This window comes from Puma concolor, chromosome B1 (genome assembly GCF_028749965.1).
Source record: "Puma concolor isolate L17-30 chromosome B1, mPumCon1.1.hap2, whole genome shotgun sequence".
In the NCBI taxonomy this organism is placed as follows: domain Eukaryota; kingdom Metazoa; phylum Chordata; class Mammalia; order Carnivora; family Felidae; genus Puma; species Puma concolor.
In genome coordinates, this window is record NC_141670.1 from 200,475,840 (window position 1) to 200,500,727 (window position 24,888).

At 44.8% G+C, this 24,888-nt stretch overlaps 1 protein-coding gene across 1 annotated transcript in view; it reads left to right on the top strand.

The window, feature by feature from the left end:
* The window catches only part of CLNK (cytokine dependent hematopoietic cell linker), a 166,140-nt gene that overhangs the window by 97,129 nt on the left and 44,123 nt on the right, over nucleotides 1-24,888 (top strand). Inside the window, exons 5-8 of the mRNA XM_086705446.1 lie at nucleotides 707-741; nucleotides 6,165-6,309; nucleotides 7,501-7,607; nucleotides 13,363-13,408. Of these exons, the coding sequence (XP_086561572.1) occupies nucleotides 707-741; nucleotides 6,165-6,309; nucleotides 7,501-7,607; nucleotides 13,363-13,408 (333 nt within the window). The remainder of the gene's footprint in view (nucleotides 1-706; nucleotides 742-6,164; nucleotides 6,310-7,500; nucleotides 7,608-13,362; nucleotides 13,409-24,888) is intronic.

The window sequence follows — 24,888 nt, forward strand, 5'->3', positions numbered from 1 at the left end:
TTAGGAAAATTAAGTCTAGAGGAAGCAAAATAATCCCGCAGATCGTGTGAGCTGCTCTTCGTGGCTCTGTTTCATCTGAGCGCAGAGTTTAAAGCAGAGTATGGATTGTGCGCTACGTGACCTTCAGGCAGGCCTTGCATAAAACAACCCCAGCGAGGGGGGCGTGAGCGTTGAGAAATCTCACGTGAACAATCCTCATTCAGCAAATGTCTGTCAAGAACTCATCTGTTCAGTGTTGGGCTCTGTGCCTGGAGCTGGGGACAGACGAGGGAGTAGACCTGTCCCCTGCCCTCAAAATATCTCCGGTCTGTTCAAGGAGATGGACGGATGGCAGGTTACAGCAAAGGCAGTGTGCGTGCCAGAGGGTGTAGAGCGGGGAGTAAGCGTCTTCATTGGCCCAGATGCTGCAGAGACGTGACCTGGCGTATCTGACGGGGGGCGGGGGTGGAGCGGGGGGAGTCCTTCTAACCTAATGCTGACCTGCGGTAGAAGACTTCCCAGCTTGGATTTGATTGTCTAGCCTCCTTTCTCACCGCCCCTGCTTTGCAAGAACAGCAGATGAAATGAGAAGTACGTCATTCACGTTGCGTTTTAGGCAAGCGCCATCAAAAGGAATTCATGGGAACGAGCCCAAGATTTCTGGAGAAACACAAGGGCCGCTCTTTTCTGTGTTTGGCAGTAATGTTGGGTCTACTTTTGTTGGCAGGCCAGTACCTGAATACTGAGGAGCCTCCTCCCTGTGTAAGTAGCCACCTCCCCTACCTGCTTGTTGGTCTTTGAAATTTACAAAGCGAGTGGCTTTTTGTCAACCAAGGGACTTGGCGAATTTAAAAACAACAACATGGGGCGCCTGGGTGGCTCTGTCGGTTGAGCTTCCGACTTGAGCTCAGGTCGTGGTCTCGCAGTTCCTGGGTTCAAGCCCCACGTCGGGCTCTGTGCTGACGGCTCGGAGCCTGGAGCCTGCTTCCGATTCTGTGTCTCCCTCTCTCTCTGCCCTTCTCCTGCTCTCTCTCTCTCTCTCTCTCTCTCTCAGAAATAAATAAACATAAAAAATAATTTTAATGGAAACCCTGGAATCGTTCTAAATATTCAATAGGAAAAAAAAACATTGAATATATTATGACATATTCATATTATGAAGCCATTAAGAATATTTACAAAGCAGTCTCATAATGGAATAAAATTTCAAATTTATAACATGAACTCAGCTATCTAATGTTATAAATAATTTTATTGTTAAATTGTATATAATTAATTTTTTAATTTTTTTTAATGTTTATTTTTGAGAAACAGAGAGAGACAGAGAGTGAGTGGGGGAGGGGCACAGAGAGAGGGAGACACAGAATCCGAAGCAGGCTCCAGGCTCTGAGCTGTCCGCACAGAGCCCAATGCAGGGCTTGAATTCACAAACCGTGAGATCATGACCTGTGCCGAAGTGGGACGCTCAACTGACTGAGCCACCCAGGCACTCCAAATTGTATATAATTTAAATAGTTCTAACTAACCAAATTGTATATAATTTAAATAGTTCTAACTAACTAACTAACTAACTAATATCTATCTAGAGATAGATATGTTATATCTGTAGATAGGATATATGGACTAGGTAGAGATAGATGAGAGACAGAAAGAGAGAGAGAATCTGCCTGTAAAATCTTTGGTTCTTTATTGTTTGAAATACTTTTTTAAGGATCAAATTGAAGCTATGGATGGTCACCCCAGGACACACACACACACACACACACACACACACAATATCAATCAATCAATCACAAAATATTTTATAAAGTAGGAGGTTTATGGATGGAAAACAGGAGTTTTTAGTAAAGATCCCTTGCGATTGGCAGTAGATAGATAGTAGACAGATTAATGGATAAATAGATGTAACTCATTATATTTAAAATAAAATTCTAAGGCGCCTGGATGGCTCACTCAGTTAAGCATCTAACTCTCGATTTAGACTCAGGTCATGATCCCATGGCCAGGGGGGACCAAGCCCCGAGTCAGGCTCCCCACTAAGCATGGAGCCTACTTGGGATTCTCTTTCTCCTTCTCTCTCTCTGCCCCTCTCCTGCTTGCACACATGCTCTCTCTCTCTCAAAATAAACATTTAAAAATAAACAAAATTAAATTAAAATAAATAATAAAATAAAATAAGATAAAATAAAATAAAATAAAATAAAATAAAATAAAATAAAATAAAATAAAATATAAAATTCTGCCTCTTTCTCATTCCGGAAAGAGATAAACCAAAATATTTGCATTTGGTTCTGGGAGCAAGATTCTCCGGGTCTGGCATGGATGGTTACTGTCCCTCCTGGTGTCCCTCTGTGCCCTGCCCCTCAAAGTCTAGCAAGGCAACTAGATTAAAGGCGGGCCCTGTCTCAGATTCTTCCAGCAGGAAGATCCAAGATTTCCCAAAGAGGTCTTGGTGGTTGCCATAACAGTATATAAATGATGCCCTTGCAACAAATGTCCAGCGGTCAAATCCCTAAAGAGGTTGCTTCCGTTCAGAACTCACCTCTGTATTCACTTCCCGGGGAGAACATCTCAGCCACCTCCCCACCCCCCCACCCCCCCTACGTAGCCAGGTCACTTGTGACATGCCCTTGGGTTCCCCTCCTGTCAGCTTTGCTTTGCCCTGGGTGCTCCGCTCTACTGAAACGCATTACATCATCTAGAGGAAAGGGATCTACCATGTCCTGAGCTCCTGTCATAGGCAGGTGTCAAAGTAGAATCTTTATATACTTTTTACCCAATTAATCTCTGACTACAATCAAATAAAGTAGGTTTAGCCTACTCGTAAATCTCCAATTTACAGATTGAGCATGCGAGTCAGGGGGTTAAGTAAACCTCCCCCCGGTCATAAAGTGAGCCCACAGTTTAGATCTGGAAGTGGGTGGCTCCATCCTGGGTTCATGCTGTCCCCGGGCAGACCAGTCCTCCCTGGTTTCCCCATCCAAGAATTCCCAGTCTAAGCCCTGCTTGCCTCCAGAGACCAGACCAAGGAGGCGGGGTTTCATAGCTGTAATGCCTGGTTGCTAGGGGCACAGTATCAATACAACCGTGCAAACGGCCCCACTCGAACTAAGCTCAGTGACTTCACCTCTTTCCTTTGGGTCACCAAGCTCTCCACTTCTATCCTGTTCCTGCGCCCGGGTCACTGTGCTGGTCCCTGGTCTCTTGAACCTGAGCTCCTTGAATGTTATAACTTCATAACTTGCCCGAGTCCTCAGTTCTTGCAGGACTCAAGCCTCACTCTCCTTCTAGGAGCGCGCGGGTGGGAATCAAGGGCAGCACACTGTGTCTTCAGGGAGCTCACCTCCTTCTTTACTCCGTCCTAGGGAGAACACAGACTTACTAAATTGCATTCTGCACCCTCGCATCAAATAAGCAGTTTCAAAGTAGAGTCCCAAAAGCCTTCCAGACAAGGGCCTGGTGAGTCCCCACGGCACTGCTGCTTGGCCGAAAATCGGGCCCATCTTGGACATTGTCTTTACTTTTACCAAACTACTTTGATAGAGCAATGACGGCAGAAGTCATACACTTGGCTTGGGGCTGGTAAGCAACCAGAGAACTGGAATAATAAGAGATGGAATTCAAAACGCAAGCCTCTAGGGGCGCCTGAGTGGCTCAGTCTGTTGGCCATCGACTTCGGCTCGGGTCATGATCTTGAGGTTGTGAGTTCAAGCCCCGCGTCAGGTCCTGTGCTGACAGCTCAGAGCCTGGAGCCTGCTTCAGATTCTGTGTCTCCTTCTCTCTCCACTCCTTCCCTGTTTGCTCTCTCTCTCTCTCTCTCTCTCTCTCAAAAATAAGTAAACATTTAAAAAATCTTAAAAATATGTATAAATAAATAAAATGCAAGCTTCTAATTCCATGTCCGTCCACTATAATAAAACCACCCCCTGGTTTGTTGTACTTATATAACAAAACAAAGTACATAAAGTGCCTAGCACATATACAGCCCTCAACAAATGTTAGAGAGGCTTTAAGAGGAGAACTGGTGGCCTTGCTTTATCTCTGAATTTCTTCAATTGCCATTATTATATGGCAGTCACAGAAATATTTATAACTGCTATTTATTTTTCTTAATTTTTAGTGTTTATTTTTGAGAGAGAGACAGAGCACGAGAAGGGGAGGGGCAGAGAGAGAGAGAGAGAGAGGGAGGGAGACATAGAATCCAAAGCAGGCTCTAGGCTCCGAGCTGTCAGCACAGAGCCTGACGCGGGGCTCAAACCCACGAGCAGTGAGATCACAACCTGAGCCAAAGTCGACTGAGCCCCCCAGGCGCCCCTATAGCTACTATTTACTGAGTGAGTGCTGACCACCCAGAATTTTGCTCAAAATTTTACCTGCTTTGTCTCATTTAACTTCTAGTTGCCAAAGTCACTCTATAACTATGGGCACTTGTATTCGTGGGTGTGTAGAGAATCATCTCATTCAAACATAAATTTGAAGTGGCCTCTAACAAAGATGTCTCGGTCACTGGAGAAATTACAGTATCAATGAAAAATTTTAAATCATACTCAAGAAATAATTACACCCTAAATCTAGGTAAAATCTGTTATTTTATGTACCTGCTTAGTTAATAAGCCTATATGAAGAATCTACTATGTGCAAAAGAAAGAAAAAAAGAAAGGAAGATGAAAGAAAGAAAGAAAAAAGAAAGAAAGAAAGAAGAAAAAGAAAGGAAAGGAAAAGAAAAGAAAGCCAGATATAGTTAAACTATAAAGCAGGAACTTTAAGTCTTTAATCTTTGACTACAAAGTAATTGGGAGTCCAGAGAAAGTGTGCTGCCCAAGTCACATAGTGTGGCAGAGATTGGCTGGGAAGAAAGGCTCTCTCCAGGGTAACAAAGAAACTTAACAAACTCAGGATCTGAGCCCAGGCTCCCACGGTTCGCCATGGCGCTAACTGGTTCAAAGGCAGAATCATGGGTGTGGCGACACAAGGAATGCCCCAGATTCTTCGCCCTTCATCTCGGGCTCAGAACGATTTGAATACCTGGTGTCGGGTTCCGGTGTGGATGTGCTCAAAGACCTAGCACTGCCCAGTGATGGCACCGAGGACCTGTGTGTGGCTTTCAGAAGCCACCATTCCCAGTTTCTATATATGTAAAAGAAAGATATAGGCTCTCACATTTGAGGGCTGCGCTGGGGGCTGTGCATGAAAATCTCTCGTAATGGGACCTATTATTCATAGTCATAGCCATTTGGAGTCTGAGTGGAACGAGGGATCTTACTGTATGAAAGACCACGGAGATTAGTGTCCGGGCTGAGACATGGCACAGTGCTGAATTCAGGTCCCAACACACAGGTGCAGATTCCAGAATTTCTTTGAGGACGATTACATCTCTTGCCAAGGGGTACCCCATCCTGCCATCCCCAGTGTTCAGACTCGGAGCTCATTACTACTGTGTAGAAATACAACTGGGGGCGCCTGGGTGGCGCAGTCGGTTGAGCGTTCGACTTCAGCCAGGTCACGATCTCGCGCTCCGTGAGTTCGAGCCCCGCGTCGGGCTCTGGGCTGATGGCTTGGAGCCTGGAGCCTGTTTCTGATTCTGTGTCTCCCTCTCTCTCTCTGCCCCTCCCCCATTCATGCTCTGTCTCTCTCTGTCCCAAAAATAAATAAACGTTGAAAAAAAAAAAAAATTTAAAAAAAAAAAAAAAAAAAAAAAAAAAAAAAAAAAGAAATACAACTGAAACTTGTGTGTTGATCGTGTATCCTGACACCTTGCTGAATTGCTTCTTGGCTCTAATAATTTTTTAGTGGGTTCCTTGGAATTTTCTACATACAAGATCATATCACCTGCAAGTAGATCCCTTTTCTGCTTGGAGGGGCTCATGTGATTACCATCGGGCCACTCAGGTGCTTCAGGACAATCTTCCTATTTTGAAGACAGCTGGTTAGACATCTTAATTGCACCCTCAGTGTCCCTTCACAGCAGCCCCCAGATTCTTTGAATAACCAAGGATGGGAATATGTGAGGACATCTTCAGGATTCTGCCTACCACGAGACTTTAACTGCCCCAGACCCCAGCCTCTGAAATGTTTCACCCCCAGCTCAGAGAATCTGTACCACTCCCCTCGCTAGCACCGCAGCCTGGAACCTTTGTCACGACCGTACCTTCTCTTGACTTACTCAAATGTTCCCTCCTGCGTAGGAAAGAAACTCTGCTGCAACAGGCCTGGAGGAAGCAAAAGACCTCAGAGATGGCGACTATGAAGACCCAGAACTTCGTATGGAAGAGGCATGGCGAACAATAAAAATTTTACCAGCCAGGCCTATAAAGGAATCTGAATATGCAGGTAACATCTGGGGCCTAAAGTCCAAGAATGCACGTCCATGATGCGACGCGGCACAGTAATTAGAGCCGATTCTGAATGAAACCACTCTATGAAGATCCTGCCTCCGTGGCTTCCTAACTGTGGGACCTCGAGCGAGCCTATAGAAACCATTCTCTCTACCTGAAAGTAGTGTCCGTGGTAACACAACTTACCCTCCAAGGGTTCTTTCGAGTTCTCACCAGGGGCACAGAGTCAGAGCTCTATAGCTATTGGTTGTTATTATCAAGATGCTCTTTTTGAGTCCTGGGAACAATGGATGAGCACAGCAGGGAGAGGGTGGACAGGCAGGGCCGTGGGCGGCATGGGAAGTGTTAACACAGAGCTTGCGTAATGAGCAGCAGCGCGAAAGGGAAGGATTTTGAACTTGGTTGACTCGTTTTGCAGGTAGCCAGCGTAGACGTAGCACCAGGACCTAGCAGCAGAGCTCAGCTTTTTAAGAGTAAGGAAGACATAATTTCCCATCCACCCTTGCGCCTTTCTAACTGGGGCACCCCGGGTGGCCTTCGCAAGCTCTCTGAATCGTGGATATAGCGCAGGGCTGTAAGGGAAAAGAGGAAGTACTTGTGATTTCTGAGGGCCCGGCCCACGGAAAAGAGTCTACAGAAGCTCCTCTGGAAAGAACCACCTTGGAAATAGCGATGAAACCCCTTTTTTTTCATCCACTCAACAAGCGATTACTGAGTGCGTATCTGCAGGGTGCAGTTACCGTGTTAGGAAGGATCACGTGACACAAAGACAAAGCATGATCCACACTCTCAGGAAGGTCACAGCCTAGAGGCAGATGCAGAAAGACCAACAGATAAATATGAAAGGGTGAGGTGTATAATATAGAAAGGAGAAACGAGGGGTGGGGTGTTGGTGGGTGGGATCCGGGAAGATTTGCGAAGGTCATGACACAACACAGAGCTCGAAGGGAGAGCAGGAGTTTCCAGGGGCTGAGACAGTGAAGGGTGTTCAAGTCCAGACTCTGGACTTTGGACCACACCCTCCTCCTCCTCAGGCTTCGGTCTCCTAATCTACCCAGGGGAAGAACTTCTTTCCTCATGCCTAGGTCGTAGGCATTCAACACATTTGTCGATGCACACGTATTTTGTAAATTGCGATGTGCTGAGTCTACCTAGGGTATGACTTTGAATTTTTCTCTTTTCACAGATACGCGCTATTTCAAGGATATGATGGACACTCCCTTTTCCTTGGACGCCCAGCCCTCCGTCCCCACGGAGGGCCAACACTGGCACACACGGATGGGGCTGGAAGAAGTGAGTAAAGGCTTGACTGTGTGAACCAAATGTGGGCAGGGCAATTCCTGGCAGCCAGGAGCGTCCCCATCACTCATTCCCAAGGCATCTTGTGAGGTGATGAGCAAAGCGGGCTCCATGAGGTGCAGGGGAACCGGCTCAGACCCCTGCTGAGATCATGGTCCTGGGGAATGAGCACCAAGAAGGGAAGAGAACTTGCACCTGGGAAGGTTTTCTGTGAGGCATCAGGGTGAGGAATTTTCACAGGCATCGCTCGTCCCCTGATGCTGGTCCCCTTTTCCAGAAGCAGAGTTTGAAATCAGATCTTGTTAATAATAATATATCATTTTGCCCAGATTGCAGGCCTGATGTTGCCTGCTGGTAAGTGAGCGGTAAGAAGTAAGTCAAACGTCTCTGAGCCCCTTTGTGACCTCGTGCATTAAACAGGAATAAAAATCCCTACTGTGCTTTACTTCAAAAGTCTGTTTGGAAACCACAAACAAGAAATCCATGAAAAAAAATCCTGTAAATACAAATGCTCTACACACATATATAGAATTTCATTTTTATTATTTTTTTATTAAAATTTTTTTAATGTTTATTTCTGAGACAGAGAGAGACAGAACATGAGTGGGGGAGGGGCAGAGAGAGAGGGAGACACAGAATCCAAAGCAGGCTCCAGGCTCCAAGCTGTCAGCACAGAGCCAGACGTGGAGCTCGAACTCACAAACCGTGAGATCATGACCTGAGCTGAAGTCAGTCGCTCAACCGACTGAGCCACCCAGGCGCCCCTAGAATTTCATTTTTAATAATGCTTTTGCTAATGCTTCTTTCCTTAATGCAGAAATGCATAAAATACGAATGAATCACCCATGGAGTTGCAGGGCAATCAGTCATGGCACCGTGCTACATTTCATGTCCGTATTCTCTGGGCAGATATATTCCATGCAAGAGAGTCCCTGCGTAGAATATCTGCCTTTTTTCCTTTTCCTATCAAGTTCTGGTTATAAAATAATTTCCCATGTGATAATCAAGTATTAACAGCATAATCTTTTGAGATATATCATACCCCATTATGGGATTTTTAATTATTGTACTTAACCATTGAGTGAAAACATTTTAAAGGCTTTGGTACACGTGACGAAATTTCTTTCCTGAAAAATGGTTTCAACTGACCCTCCCAAAAGCCCGATATGAGAATGTGCACCTCACAGGACTCCCACCAAAACTGGCTATTACTTTACTAATCATATTTTAAAGGGACTTCAGTGTTCTGTTCTTTTTTCATTTGTACCACGTTTATTAGTGAATGCGAGCATGCTTTTAAATATTTATGGCGTATTCTTCCTTGTGCATTATTTGTTCACACTGTCTATCTATTTAACTTGAGGGCTTCTGTTAATATTGATAAGCAAAGGAAAGTACAAATATTACCACGCCATGCCATTTACCCAGAGCACATCCAGTAGACTTTGGGAGAGCAAGAAGAGGGATGAAATATTGAACACTTCTGCCTTACACAGGCACAAAGCTGAATTTTAATCATTCATTCAACAAATTCATTCAAGAAATATGTGTTGTGTGTCTGCCATGGACCAGACACAGTGATAACCTCTGGTATGCATTGGTAAATAACCAAAGCCCTGCACTCATGAAACTTACATACTGGTGGGAGGAGACTGGTAATAAACAAATAAACAAATAATAGGCAATATGTTAAGTAATAGTGCTTTGAAAAAAAAAAAAAAAACGATTAAAGCAGGGTAAGGGGAGTCAAGGAAGGTGTTCCCGAACAGAGACAAGAATGAATAAATGACACTTAATCCTTAAAATACCCTTGCAAGGTGAGCCTTCTAAGCCCTATTCTATCAGCTTCAACTTTTATGAGCTCTTTGTGCCACTTACCCTCTGGGAGCATTTATTATCTTGGCTATAAAATCTCATCACTATTACGATAGTCCATACAGAGCACAGTGTCTAGCATGAAGCTGCCAGTCACTAGATACCAGCTCCTTGAGGTACAGGAAACATTTTGGCCCCAGCATCTGGCACAGTACCATTTTGTAAGAGGATCCCAAGAGATATTGGTTACATGGAGGAAAATGAATGCACAAATGGATCCTCAATCTTTTGAAGGGAATCTTGAAATAGGAGTAGCCGTTTCATAAACAAAGAGACCCAGGCTGGACTTCTGTGCACATGGAACCCCTTTTTCAGCCTGGTCTTCAAAGTTCTCAGGTGAATATTTGCTGCTATCAGCAAGATCTGCCACTGGGGCAGCCGCAAAGGGGCTGTTTGACAGGGAGGAAGACATTTCAGGCACAAAGCACATTCAGAGAACAGTAAGAATTTTAGAGCAACTGGACCAAGGGCTGACGACACAGATTCTGGTCTGGTTATGAAAGAATGGAGAATGTTCACATAAAAAGCTAAGCTTCCCTTTCCCCCCAAAAATCACTGATACATTCCCCTTTATATGTAAGTATGCCTTGATGAGAAGAAAAAATTTGTAAGATAATTCTCGTGGGAGTTTTTAAACCCACTATGCCAGAATTTGAGGTTCCATTCTTATTACCACATAATTCCTTCATAATATCTTGGTAGCTTTCTGTTACAATACAGATTTCTTCCTTTAGCTACATCACTTCGCAAGTGGAACTATCATCTCCACATATCGAGTCAACCAAAAGCATGTGAGGAAAAGGATACGGGAGATCAGCACACTTGACCGGGGCGGGGGGGGGGGGGGGTTGTCTTATAAATTAAGTCAGGACTTGGCCTCAGTTCAGATAAGGAGGGAATTTTACTTCTATAATCAATGCTTGAGTAATCACGTTTTTATGAGAAGCAGATTACATTTTTCATTATAGCCTCATTCTCAAGAATTAATTCTTACTAGTTCTGCACATTTATGTTAAGATTAAACTATCTGTGAAAGGGATCTTCAATAATCCTGACAGAGGCCAGTTCCTAGCTACAACTGTCTTAAACCACTAAGCCGCTGCTCATGCTTCCATTTGTTGAGCATTTGCTGTGTACCAAGCACTGTGTTCTACAATGGGGTTGTATGAACCAGTGCTCACCATCTAATGGGGGAGGCAGTGGCCCAAACTGGCAGTTCCAACATTCCCAACGTAATGTCAAATGCTAAGACCGAGGTGAGTGTGGTTCAAAGAATCCACAACACTTAGCCCAGCTAGAGGCTTTTGAGAAGCCTTCTGGAGGAAGCAACGCACAGCAGTATTTGACACATTGCATGGTCATCAGTGGTTCTCATCAGGGACCATTTTGCCCCCTAGGGAACACCAGGCAGTGTCCAGGGACAGGTAGGTTGTCCAGACGGGAGGAATGCTACTAACATCTAATGGTAAAGAACAGGGATCTGCTAAGCATCCTACATTACATAGGAATTACCCACAGCAAGGAATTATCCAGCGCCAACTCTCAATGGTGCTGAAGTTAGGAAATCCGTGTTATAATTAAACCTGTGATATAATACGTTATAATATGTTGTGAACTCAGACCTATGTGCATGGATGAGTCCTTTAGAACCTTTATTCCTCTTTTTCCCTCATAATCTAGCATCGATGCAGGTTTATAGTAGGCACTAATACATATTTATCTGATAGGAAAATGGGAGGAGCCCCTAGGGAGGGGCAGAAAATATTCCTGGCCCTGGAATCCTATACTAATTCCATCAGAGGGCACTCACTACTGGGAGAGATGCAAGGCAAAGAAACCGTCTCATGCAAAGTGGATCGAAATGTCCAAAGACACAAAATTAATTTGGCCACCAAAGGGAGAAAGTGCAGGAATACTAAGGAAGCCCCATCCCTAAGACCAGAAGCACGCAGGGCCACCTAAGACAGAGACAACAGAGAACCTCTCCCATACCCATGACCTGGCTAGCAATGGCAAGTGGGCAAAAGTATTGAGAGACCCCCTCTGTAAGGCAGGCATGCAGGGGAGATTGAAAGCTGAGGGTGCAACGCTGAAAAACCCACTCAGCACCTGAGCCGCCACAGGGTGACCCTGAAGGAATAGGAAGCTTATGGATGATGGAGTGAAGGAGGCCATATCAATAGCAAAATCCAAATGACACTCAGCTCTTACTACACTGGCCAGCAGAAGGACCACACACTTTCCAGGCATATACTGTGGTTCAGCGTTGCACGGAGGAGAAGTAGACATTGAATATCAGAGGGTAAGAAGTAACAGGGGATTCAATGAGCCTTCCCCCACCCCATCCACCTTGGCTACCTCAACTTGATGCCAAAAGAAAGTAATACTAAGACCCTGTATTAGTCAGGTTCCTCTAGAAACATAGGACATAGTAGACAGATGATGATGATGATTGATAGAGAGATAGATAATAGAGATGATAGATGGATAGACAGATAGATAATAGATAGATGATAGAAAGATAGAGACAGATATAGATAGATGATAGATGATAGATGATAGAAAGATAGCAATAGATATAGATACATGATAGATAGATGGATAGATAGATAGATAGATGATAACTAGATGATAGAAAGGTAGAGATAGATATAGATAGATGATAGATAGATAATAGATGATAGATAGGTAGAGATAGATAGATAGATATACATAGATAGATAGATAGATAGATAGATAGATAATAGACAAAGACTAGACATAAAGTAGTGATTATGGAGGCTCAGTCCCATTATCTGCCTTCTGAAAGCTAGAGCTCCGGAAAAGCCAGTGGCGTAAGTTCTAGTCTGAGTTCAAGGCCTGAGAACCAAGAGAACCAATGATGTAAATATCAGTCTAGGGCAGAAGACCAATATCTCAGCTCAACAGTCAGGTACAAAGACAAAATTATCCTTCCTTCTGCCTTTTTATTCTATACAGGCCCCAACTGATTAACTGATGGGCACCCACATTGGGCAGGGTGATCTGCCGTAGTCTGCTGACTCAAATGGTAATCTTATCCGGAAACACCTTCACAGACACACCCGGAAATGCTGTTTAACCAGTTATCTGGGCACCCTGTGGCCCTGTCAAGTTGCCACATATTATTAACCATCATAGACCCCACTACTGACCTGGGCTTCAAGGCTTTCAAAACACTGGGCATAATTATATTTTCATTTTTCCCTTCCTCACCCTCATGTCTAGCAGTTGTAGAGCCCTTAATGGTTCACCAAAGCCTTTAAAATTTTTAATAATGAAAGCTAACAACTATTTAAATATCTTTGAAAAGCTAACAATTATTAAGCTTTTATTAGTGCCATCTTCTGTTCCGGGCACATCGCATGGGGTGTCTCACGTAATCGTCCCATCCTCGTCAGGTATCAGTACTTTTGTTACCTTAATTTCACAGATGAGGAAACTGAGGCTCAGAAGGTCAAGTGACTTGCCACATCCTCACAGCCAGCATATGATGAAGGTGAAATCCCAGTACGCACATCCACACAAAGCCACGCTCACATCTGCTTGCTTGATCCCTTTCATAATATGGCTAATGCCTTTCCACAGCTTCACGGCAACAAGAGGCAGGATTGGATCTCAAACCCAAGTATTTTTAGGCCAGATACCACCTGAGGCCACTACACTGGTCACGGGCACAGCGGCACACATATTTACACGTATTTACATGTATTACCCTATACATATGGTGATCTCTAAGAATGGTGAATCCAGGAACTTATGCCTTGACCCTATGGGAATCTACACATCTAGCAACACATTAGATGTTATCTTAGCCACAACTGAAGAGATAATGGTGCCATGTTGCCTTCTACAGGTGAACAAGCAAATTTCCAAGGATTCCAGAAGCCAACACATTAAAGGTAAGGTCAAGTCACGAAGTTTGAAACACAAGCATATTTCTTTGCTCCCAAGTTCCTCTTGCGTTTTGCTGGCGGTCACAGGTTAGCTTCAACAATGTGATCTGTCGGACCATCCTTCATGAAATAACTAATTTCAGAAAGACCCTCACCCACCTGACGCCTTTTTACCGCCATACCTGATTGATGAAGAAATTGATTGTGAAAATTCATATTCCGTGGTTGTGCGGTCTCAGGAAGGAATTGCCTTGAAACATATGGGTTGCATTAAATATATAACTAAGTTATTTCTCCAAGCATATCCCCAGTAAAATCACAAGCTAGAAATCTAATTTTAAAACGTTGATTAATTCATATGAAAACAGATTTTAAAGCTTTAGGCAAAGCAACTCAATTTGGAGATGAAGATACAGGTAGGAAGCTGAAAGGAAATAATCAATTTCAGCAGTGCCGGAAGCACACATGGAGGACAGCCAAAGAAATTTAATTGGATCATACACATTATAGCTTCTCTCATCATTTTCCCTATGCCTCTATCTTCTCTCACAATGTCCAACTGGGAACGAAGACAATTCCATGATTTACACTTCCCAGTACTTGAGAGGTACCAAACTCATCTTTTGTGTGTCTAATGCTATATTCTCTAACATATTATTAACATCACAGTTTCTTTCATGGGAAGGTGTAACAGTTAGGGTCCCAACAGGAAACAGATGGCACACCCAAATGAGGATAATTGAAGTAAGTTTATTTACAAAGGAACTATTTACTGAGGTGCGTGGGGTATAGGGATGATGTGGGAACTGGGGCTAATCGCAGGGGCATTGTCACCATCCCTAGACCCAGAGGGATGAGAGGACAGTTATAGAAAAACAGAAGAAGAAAGCCACCTTGAGAGGAGCAGTGACCATCAGCTGAGGGACACCACCGGCCCAACTGAGCCTCGTGGGAGGGAATTTAAAGGAACACATGCCCAACCTCCCTCTCCCTGAATTCTTGTGGGGACTTCCCAATGGCTGAACCCAACCAGAAAGAGAGGGCAGGGCAGCCGACATGTGATCAATGCTGGTTGGTCCCCAAGGATGGAGGTGAAGTGGGTAGGATAGAGAAGGAAGAGGGTGAATGGGCACAGAGAAAATACCCACAACAGGAAGCGTGGGGAAAGGAGCAACTGAAGTAGCAAAAACACAGGCTCTGCCACTCCCTTGCTGTGTGGCCTTAAGTAAGTCATCTAACCTTTCTGGGTCTTACTACCCTCCTCTTTAAAATGTGAAGTGGGCAGAAGTTTCATGACCATTCCAATTCAGTAGCATTAACGGAGGCGGAAAACAATAGCTGTTCCCTAGTCCTTCTCTCCTCTCCATCCTGCACAGCCTGACAGACCCCTTTCAGTCCTACACTCCCACAACATAGGAGCTTCCACATCAGTGCCTCCTTAGTCCTTAAAAACGTCAGGACCTTCAACGTGCACAGCACTTGATTCAGAGCTCTTCTCCTTGAACTGATGTATTTCAGTCCCTAGAGACAGCAGGCGAATTGTGTGGACAAAATATTTTCACACCTCTTGACAGAGAAAGGGACCAGAGCACACAGGGCTCCCGGATCAGACCGTAATCATTTGCTATACAAACGTTCCACATCGCACTAGACCCTTCATAGGCGTTACTGAGAAATGAGTCCTGGGGAGAGAGCAAAGAAATGGACTTCAAAATTCCTTTCTTGGTTACAGTTCACTAGAGACATCCAACTTCACTTCTGTGATGGCAGAACCTTCTTTGGCCATTATTCCAAACATCAACAGGTCTGTTTGCCTATGAACACGCTTTGAATCTCCATTGCAACAAGTGGGTTGTGGGGAGCATTTGTCCCCATGCCACCAAGCAGTTCTCAGGCACCAGCGGGGTCTCTGACTCAATCCAAGAGGCACCACCACCCAGAGGCAGCATCAGATTCCACAAGTTAGGGGTTCAGGCCTGTGAGACCACCCCGACTTCAGATGCCAGTCACAAGCCCAGGTTGTCACCTATGCTCCTCACAGACCAGCAATAGACTGGAGGTTCCGATGACCCCCCCCCGCCTTCTTAAGTTGCATTAATTTGCTAGAGAGGCTCATGGAACTCAGAGCAACATTTTACTCAGTAGATTACAGTCTGTAATAAAGGGACATGAGTCAGTGACAGCCAGATAAAAGACTTGCACAGGATACGACATGTGGGAGGGCATGTGGTGCTGCCATGGGTTTACCTCCAACCCAAAGTTCTCTGAACCCCATCCTTTTCGGTTTTTTATGGGGGCTTCATGACATTGGCATGATTGACCAATCACTAGGCATTGGTGAGTGAACTCAGACTCAATCTCCTCCCCGCTTCCTGTGGTGGGTGTGGGAGGTACTGAAAGTTCCAGCCCTCAAGTCACATGGTGGGCTGCCCTCTGGAACCATCTTCGGGGGCAGTCCAAGAGTCACCTCCTTAACAAAAGGAAAGAAACGTTACTAGAGTTCTCAGAACTTAGGAAATTCCAACGGATTTATGCGCTCTGTGCCAGAATCCTGGGGACAAGGACCAAATACATATTTCTAATGATAATATCATAATACTGCGGGGTGCATGGTGGCTCAGTTGGTTAAGGGTCTGACTCTTGATTTTGGCTCAGGTTGATTTTGGCTCAGGTCGTGACCTCATAGTTTGTGACATGGTGTCCCGCATTGGACTCCACCTGACGGTTTTGAGCCTGCTTGGGATTCGCTCTCTCTCCCTCTCTCTCTGCTCCTCCCCAGAGCTTGTGCATGCACTCTCTTTCTGTCTCTCAAACAAACGTTTTTATTTTTTCTTTTTTAACATTTATTTATTTTTGAGAGACAGAGAGAGACAGAGCGTGAGCAGGGGAGGGGCAGAGAGAGAGGGAGACACAGAATCGGAAGCAGGCTCCAGGCTCTGAGCTGTCAGCACAGAGCCCGATGCGGGGCTCGAACCCACGAACCGTGAGATCATGACCTGAGCTGAAGTTGGACCGCTTAACCGACTGAGCCACCCAGGCGCCCCTCAAACAAACGTTTTTTTTTTTTTTTTTTTTAAATCACACTATTGCAACCACCCATGCATATATTTATCTGTACTTGGCCTGAGCTCACAAAGATATTGGGGGGTAGTTAACAAAAACTTACATAGTAAAAAAGAATTTAATAAAAATAAAATCCTAGGGAAAAGGCTAGGTAGTCTATAACGCGAAGATAAAGATAAAATCCAGGAAGCACCTGGGTGGCCCAATTGGTTGAGCGTCCATCTTTGGCTCAGATCATGATCTCCCGGTTCGTGGGTTCGAGCCCCACATCAGGCTCTCTGTCGTCAGCACAGAGCCGGCTTCAGATCCTCTGTCCCCTTCTCTCTCTCTCTGCGCCTCCCCCCTCAAGCACTCTCTCTCTCTGTCTCTCTCTCTGTCTCTCTCAAAAATTGAAAAAAAAAGATAAAATTCAGTATCCTCAGATACACATCACAGCATTCTATTAAAATTAAACCACCGGCTTGCCTCTCAGCTTTCTGGGAGTCTAAGCAAAAAAGGGGATCATGCTTCTTTATGTGATATTAATTGCCCACAATAGAAAAGCAAACTAATTTCTAAGAAAACACAAAAAGGACATCACTTTCAGAGTTATGTCAGTGCTGACAATTTTATAGGGAAAGTAGGCTGACTTACGGGGACCGTGGCTGCAAAAATAGGACAAGTTTTGGAAAGGAGACCCCCGCGTAGACTGCATACAGGATGTCAGGGAAAGCAGAGCTCCCAGACTTGAGGCGTATAGGGACAAGGGGGGAGATTCCGTGGAAAACTTCTCCAGGTAGAGTTATTCCCTTCACATCCTCTTTTCCTTCATGTCCCTAATGGATGGCTCTCCACTACCACACCGAGCTCTACGGAACCATACCCAAAAACGCCCAGAGGGATGAAATTAATGTGAATGCCCCCCAGTTTTAGGATCAGACACCTTGCTGGAGAATGCTTGAATGATTTATGTGTTTGTTACAAAATTCTGTATCTTTGATGCAAACACACTCTCAGATAATTTATTCATTCTCACAAAATGTCACAGAAAAAACATATCAGGTGGTTCAGCAATGACAGAATTTTATGGTGATATTTTTCATCAAGTTGAGCAGTTATAGATTTATGTTAATGTACATCTCATGTCATTTTTCTTGCAATCGTATTCTAACATTATCTGGAAACTGTCAGATTTCAAGACCTTATCTTCCCTGAAGCTTGGATTTTTTTTTTTCATTCCTAAAAATGGGTAAAAGTTTATTTGGGGGCAAGTCTTTTATAGTATATAGTAGGATAGCTTGTTTCTGATGAAGCATTAGCACTCACCACGAATCCAGGAGAAAACATCTTCTTTTCTGAGTAGGATGGCTATAATGTTCGAATACAGTGTGGTTTAGCTTCTTAATGCTGAGAATAAAGGACATTAAAGTGAATTTCTCTTTGCCTCAGATGTGAGCCAAGCACAGACTGTAAACCAATTTTCTTTGAGGTGTCAAGCATACCATATGCAAGAATGAATTTGAAACGAAATACAATAAGCTATCCAAGAAAAGAAAGAGAATTATTCACAGGTGACTGCACTTGTATATCCATAAACACGAGCTTGGTCGCAAAGAAGCAAAATGGAATTCCACATAATGCCATCAGAAGACCTTTCTTCTCGTTTGCTTTTAGAGGAATTTAGAGGCCAACGAAATTAGAATCAGAGATGAGTTTAGAGTTAATCTGGTTCAACTCCCTCATTTTTTTTTATTTTTCAAAAAAAAATTTTTAATGTTTATTTATTTTTGAGAGAGAGACAGAGTGTGAGCAGGGGAGGGGGAGAGAGAGAGGGAGACACGGAATCCGAAGCAGGCTCCAGGCTCCCAGCTGTCAGCACAGAGCCCGACGCGGGGCTGGAACTCACAGGTCACAAGTTGGACCCTCAACCGACTGAGCCACTCAAGCAATCCTCAACACCCTAATTTTAGACAAGGAAGTCTAGCAAGAGAGGTGGCTTGGTCAAGGTCAGAGAGGTCAGAGTCCAGACCAGAACCCAGGGTTTTGTCAACTATGGCAATGTTTTCAGGATTTTGCTGTATTTGCTAGTATCCAAACCCCATTCTGCAAACACCCCCTCCTGTTGGGTTTTATCCCACTCATCCAAACTAGGCAAGGTTTAGTGCTGGACACGAATTGATGGGCGATACTGCCCCCTAGTGGCAGAACACGGCAACACAAACCATGGCCAAAATGATGGAATTTGGCGTCCTGTAGATCGTATTTTTAACAAAAATAACAAGCCGTAGGCCAGAGAGAGGATCAGAAATAAATTTAAGATTATTCTCCTATCGTTTTAGATTTAAATTTATTTCAGACACAACCCATGGATCAAAAGCAACGGAAGCATTGATTGATTCGATGCTCAGTTCACGGTTGATATTATAAATTTGTTACAAATGTTATAAATCTTATAAAAATCCCTCAGTAATGAGACTACAGGAAAGTGTTTTATCTCCCCATCACACACAGAAAATAATAAGGTTCGGAGGAAAGGAAGGGCAGCTGATAAGTGTTTGTTTTAACAAATACAGTTTTCTGAGAGAGAAATATAAGGTAGCCACAAATAAAGGAATTGAAAACAAGGGCATCACAACACTGTGTGTAAACTGCCACAGTAGAAGGTCACTTTGTTTAAAATTACTTGTTCCAGGGCACTGAAGAGCATAAGACCTCAGACCATGAGGAGCCCAACAGTCTGGCGCAGCCAACACTAAGTCTTCCGGGAACTCAACAGAGTGCATACTTAATTCTGCCCCGGGGGGAAAAATCCTGTCTCCAGGGAGCAAGGGACACTGGAGTGAGGAGGGAGACAGAGACCTCAGGGCAAATTAAACATGATTTTTGATGCTCAGAAGTAGCTGAAACGTGGTTGCCTAAATGTGGGTCCTGGGGACACAGAGCCCTGGATTCACATCCTAATCGTTTTCCAAATAAGAAAACCCCAAGGAACTTAACCTCTCCACGTTCTTCCCCATTTCTATAAAACAGAGGAAATGCCAGCTACATCATAAGACATCTGTCTGTTTGAAAGGTGAGAACCAGGGAAAAATCTAGAGCACAGGCATTGACCCGCGGTGGACCCTCCACAAAGGGCTACTGCACCGAACAGATTTGCAAGGTTCTGGGCTCCCTCCGACTCCACCTTTCTCCCCGGGTGTCTTCCTGACCCTAAGCTAAAACCACTTCATGTTGCATCCAGGCTCGTGTTTAGCCTACAAAATAAATATCGTAGATGAATACAAAAACAGGCTAGTCTCCTCAATCACAGAGATCAAAGTTTATTAAATCACACACATAGCACCGTGCTGGGCACATAGTGGATGTATAGTCAATATTTATTAAGTTAAGTCTAAACTTTAGCCCATTTTTATAGGGCATTAAATCAGCATTGCCAGGTGTCACTGGACCACAGAGCTGTCAGCACGGAAAGGAGCCTGTGACCCTCAGTTGCAACGCTCCCACCAGGTGGGGGCTTATGGAGAGGCGAGTCAAGAGTCCTGGCTTGCTTGCTTCTGGCCCCATCTCTCTCTCTGCTTCTAAATTTTTTTTTTAATGTTTATTTATTTTTGAGAGAGACAAAGCATGAGTGGGGGGGGAGGGGAGGGACAGAGAGAGAGGGAGACACAGAATCGGAAGCAGGCTCCAGGCTCTGAGCTGTCAGCACAGACCCGACGCGGGGCTCAAACCCACGAACCTCAAGATCATGACCTGAGCCGAAGTCAGACGCCCAACCGACTGAGCCACCCAGGTGCCCCTCTCTCTGTTTCTAAATCTCAGCAAATGACAGTCCCTCCCTGGGCCTCAATATCCCATCGGTAGAATTAGCAGAACACAATGGTCTCTAGCATTTTGTGAATCTATGGGTGTTGTTAATACACATAAACTCACCCACCCCCGCTGCCCGTCTCATCCCCTGAAGACTTAATCTCCCACATGCCCTGTCTGATGTCCCTCCCTCCGTTCCCTGAGACCCCCAGGTCAGCAGAGAAGACCTCTCTCCAGGCCTGTTTTGGCAAGATGCTTCTATCCCACATCTACCACCAACCCCAACATGCAGTTGTCAAAACCCACGTTCAAGGGCCTGTTGATGTACATGCTCTTAAAAATTGTCCTTTCTGGTCTCATTTGAGCAGTTGTTAAAGAAGTTACATCCCTCTCGTATCGGCAGTTTTGCCAACCTTAATGTTTCCCTGCCCAGCCCAGAGAATGGTGTCAGCAATTTGCTATTAGAACTAATTTCTGAACGTTTTCAGCGAACTTGGAGAGGTGTCTCAAACAGGCCTTGTCAAATATGCATTAGCCACTTGGATCACAAGTTGCTTCTTCAGGCTCTTCCATAATTAATCACCAGGACTTGCAATCCTAATGGTTCACGCTCATGTATCATAAGACTCCTAGACATAATAAGTACTGTGACTGAGGCCAGGTTTCATCCAGTTTTGCCCAGAGCCTATTTCTCTAATGACAGAATGTTACACTCCTGGTCTATTTCCGAAGCGTTGATCTTCATGATCATATTTCATAGAGAAAGGGGATAAATGGTATCTATTTGACACAAGTCGAATGGCAGCTAAGTGAAAAACAAGCATTATTTTATCTAATAATAAAAGAATGGTTACTTTTATTATTAAGGGGTAATTCTGACCACATCCAAGGAACTCTGCTTCATGAGCTGCGTTCTACAGACACGGAACCCGAGGCCCACAGCATTTGAATAATTTGCCCAAGGTCACTCAGTAAGTGGCAAAGGAGGGATTAGATCCCAACCTGAATGATTTCAAAGATACCGTATGTTGCCACGCTGTTGTGTCATTGTCCCTTCCGTCAAGAAACACATTCTTGGGGGGGCCCCTGGGTGGCTCAGTCGGTTAAGCATCTGACCTCGGCTCAGGTCACGATCTCGTGGTCCGGGAGTTCGAGCCCCACATCAGGCTCTGTGCTGACAGCTCAGAGCCTGGAGCTTGTTTCAGATTCTGTGTCTCCCTCTCTCTCTGACTCTCCCCCGTTCATGTTCTGTGTCTCTCGGTCTCAAAAATAAATAAACATTAAAAAAAATTTTTTTTTTAAAAAAGAAATACATTCTTGGGGGACACCTGGGTGGCTCAGTCGGTTGGGAGTCCGACTTCAGCTCAAGTCATGATCTCACAGTTCGTGGGTTTGATCCCCGCATCAGGCTCTGTGCTGACAGCTCAGAGCCTGGAGCCTGCTTTGGATTCTGTGTCTCCTTCTCTCTGCCCCTCCCCTGCTTACGCTCTGTCTCTCTCTCTCTCTCTCTCAAAAATAAAAAATAAACATTAAAAAGAAAATTTAAAGAAACACATTCTTGGATCCTACATATCTTTGTCCCCCCCCCCCCCCCGCCGCCAAGTTTAAGTCACAGATAACGATACCAAAGCCCAGAGAGGCCAAACAATTTGTATTAAGTCACTCAGCTAATTAATAGCAGTGCCACGAGCAGTGGTAAATGTCTAACAACCAGATCTCTGATAAAAAAAAAAAAATGTATGAGAAAAATTCTTGGAGGGCTGACACTATCCTACTTCTGGACGTACTATAAGGCTCCAGGAATCAGGACAGTGCAGCATTAGTGAAAGAATAGACAAATGGATCAATGGAACAGAATGGAGAGCCCAGAAACTGGCCCACATATCGTCAGCTCATCTCTGACAAGGCAGCTCATCTCTGACAATCTGATGAAGCAAAGATTGTCTTTCCAACAAATGGTGCTGGAACACCTGGACATCCTCGGGCAAAATCACCAGCATCACCATCATCTAGACACAGACCTTAAACCCTTTACAAAAATTAACTCAAAAAAGGATCAGAGACCTAAATTAAAAATCAAAACTATAGGGGTGCCTGGGTGGCTCAGTCGGTTGAGCGTCCAACTTCAGCTCAGGCCAGGATCTCAAGGTCCATGAGTTCGAGCCCCGTTTCAGGCTCCCTGCTGTCAGCCTGGAGCCTGTTTCGGATCGTCCATCTCCCTCTTGCTCTCTGCACCTCCCCCACTCCTGTGCTCACTCTCTCTCTCCCTCTCAAAAATAAGTAAACAGAAAAATCAAAACCATAAACCTCTCCTAGAAGATAACACAGGAGGAAACCTGTATAGTGATGCCTTTTTAGGTACAACACCAAAGGCGTGACGCATGAAAGAAATCACTGATGAGCGGACATCTTGAAAATTACAAACTTCTGCTCTAGGAAAGACAGTATCCAGAGAAGAAGGAGAGGAGTCACAGACTGAGAGAAGATATCTGCAAAAGACCCACCTGGTAAGGGGCTGTTGTCCAAAATACACAAAGAGCTCGGGAAACCCAACAAGAAGAAAACCAACAGTCCGATTAAAAAAAAAAAAATGGGCCACAGACCTCAACATCACATCACCAAAGAAGATACACAGACGGCCAAGAAGCATATGGAAAGATGTTGCACATCAGACCTCGTCGGGGGAAATACAAATGCAAACAGCAAGGATGCCCACTATGCACTCTACGGTAAGCGTGGCCCGAACCCAGAACACGGACAACACCAAATGCTGACGGGGATGTGGAACCAAACGAGCTCTCAAATATTGCTGGTGAACAGGCAAAATGGCATGGCCACTTGGAAGACAGTTTGGCAGCCTCTGATACAACTGAAGCGTACCTTAAAGAATTCATTTTGTAATAATGGCGGTGTGTAACAACTGCATTGCAAAATTCCCGAAAAAGTAGCAACGAGCCCTGTGAGCTGGTACAACTGCTCCAAGGCACCCCAGGCAGGTCTTGTGATTCTTCCCCAGGATGCTTCGCTCTGATTTCACAGAACCCTGCAACGTTGACCGTTTCTCCACGATTGCTCCCTAATAGATGACGGAGGTAGCAGTCAAAGCCGGTCCATCAGATTCCACAGCCGTGCTGTGCTCCCCTCACCACGTCACTTCCCAAGCAACAGTAAGTTTTGCAGCGGAAGTGAAATCTATCTCGTTGCAGACCTAAGAGCAAATGAGGACACTCTCTGGGCAGATGCTGCTAGTTACCCATATGGCCACCAGATGGCGAGCACGGCAGCCTCCTCCCAGCGAAACCCACTGTATTGAATTTCAAGAAGGGAAGGACCTTGGAGAGAACAACCGAGTCTTCTTGGGAGACAGGCAGCTTTTCCTGGCATTGGAGAATATTTCCTAGCATTGGAGAAGATCTGTGTACTTCATAAGGAGACCCAACTGCTCTTTCCCCTCTAATTTTCCATCGCACAATAATGCTTGTAACTGGGTTTGCATTAAAAGCCACGTGCTTGAAGCGCATTACCCCATTCATTCCACACACGAATCCCAGGGAAGTGGGAGGAGCCATCTCTCGCTTTTCCAGATGAGGAGGCGCAGCCGCTCCTCGGTCCATTGCATAAATATTTATCGAGCACCTGCCGCGATGCTGCCCAGAGTAAGCAGCAGGATCAATATTCAAACTCCAGAAACCCAGCTCCCACATCTCACCTTCTTCCCTTATCCCAAATGCTTGAGTTGTTATCACTTTATTAAATAACCCTCCCCGCCCCCCCAAACGAAGCTGGTTGGATTTTATGAATTATCAGGAAAGCCGCATCACCGTGTGAGGTAGCACTTTGCTGATATGATGCAGGTGTCTTGCTTGTAGAATCCCTGAAATTCACTCTCACCCTCTGGTTTACAGGGATCCAGTTATCTAAGCAACGAACAAGTGAAGCTTGACTGTGTAGACGATTACTAACAGGCGTATTTGATATGGTCGAGATCTCCGCCGCTGTTACCATTGATACCTTATACAAAAGTTTTGAAGTGACGGGGGTGGGGGGGAACTAAGGGATGCCGGAGAAAATGTGATATGATAAGAAGACATAGGACACATGAACAGTGCATACAAAAGGGGTGCTGTGTTTAAGACAAAGCTCTTACCACAGCCTACATGATGGCAGGTGATCTGGGCACTCCCCCACCTCTGCAGTCACCACTCACACTCTACCTCCCTCTTGTGTTCATCTCACCACAGGGCCTTTGCACTTGCTGTTTCCTATGTCGGGAAACTCTTGCCCGCATAGTCATGTGATGTGCTTCCTTACTTTCCTCGGGCCTCTGTTTCCTCATCACCTAACCAGAGAGGCTTTCTGGGATCTGTTTTTAAAAAGCTCACCCCATACCCTATCTCTTTTGTGTGACACATGGGGAGCCCTTCATGCTCCTGCTGTCTCCATGCCCCTGCTTTCCCCCCTCACTCTGTCACGTTTCTTTGAAGCACTTTGTCATCACCTGTCATTGTCATCATGTACTTTTGCTTATTTGTTTTCTATCTTCTGCCACTGAAGTGTAAGTTACATGGGAGTAACAACCTTTATTCTGGCATTATATTCCCCAACACCTGCATCAATAAATATATCAAAAATGAATC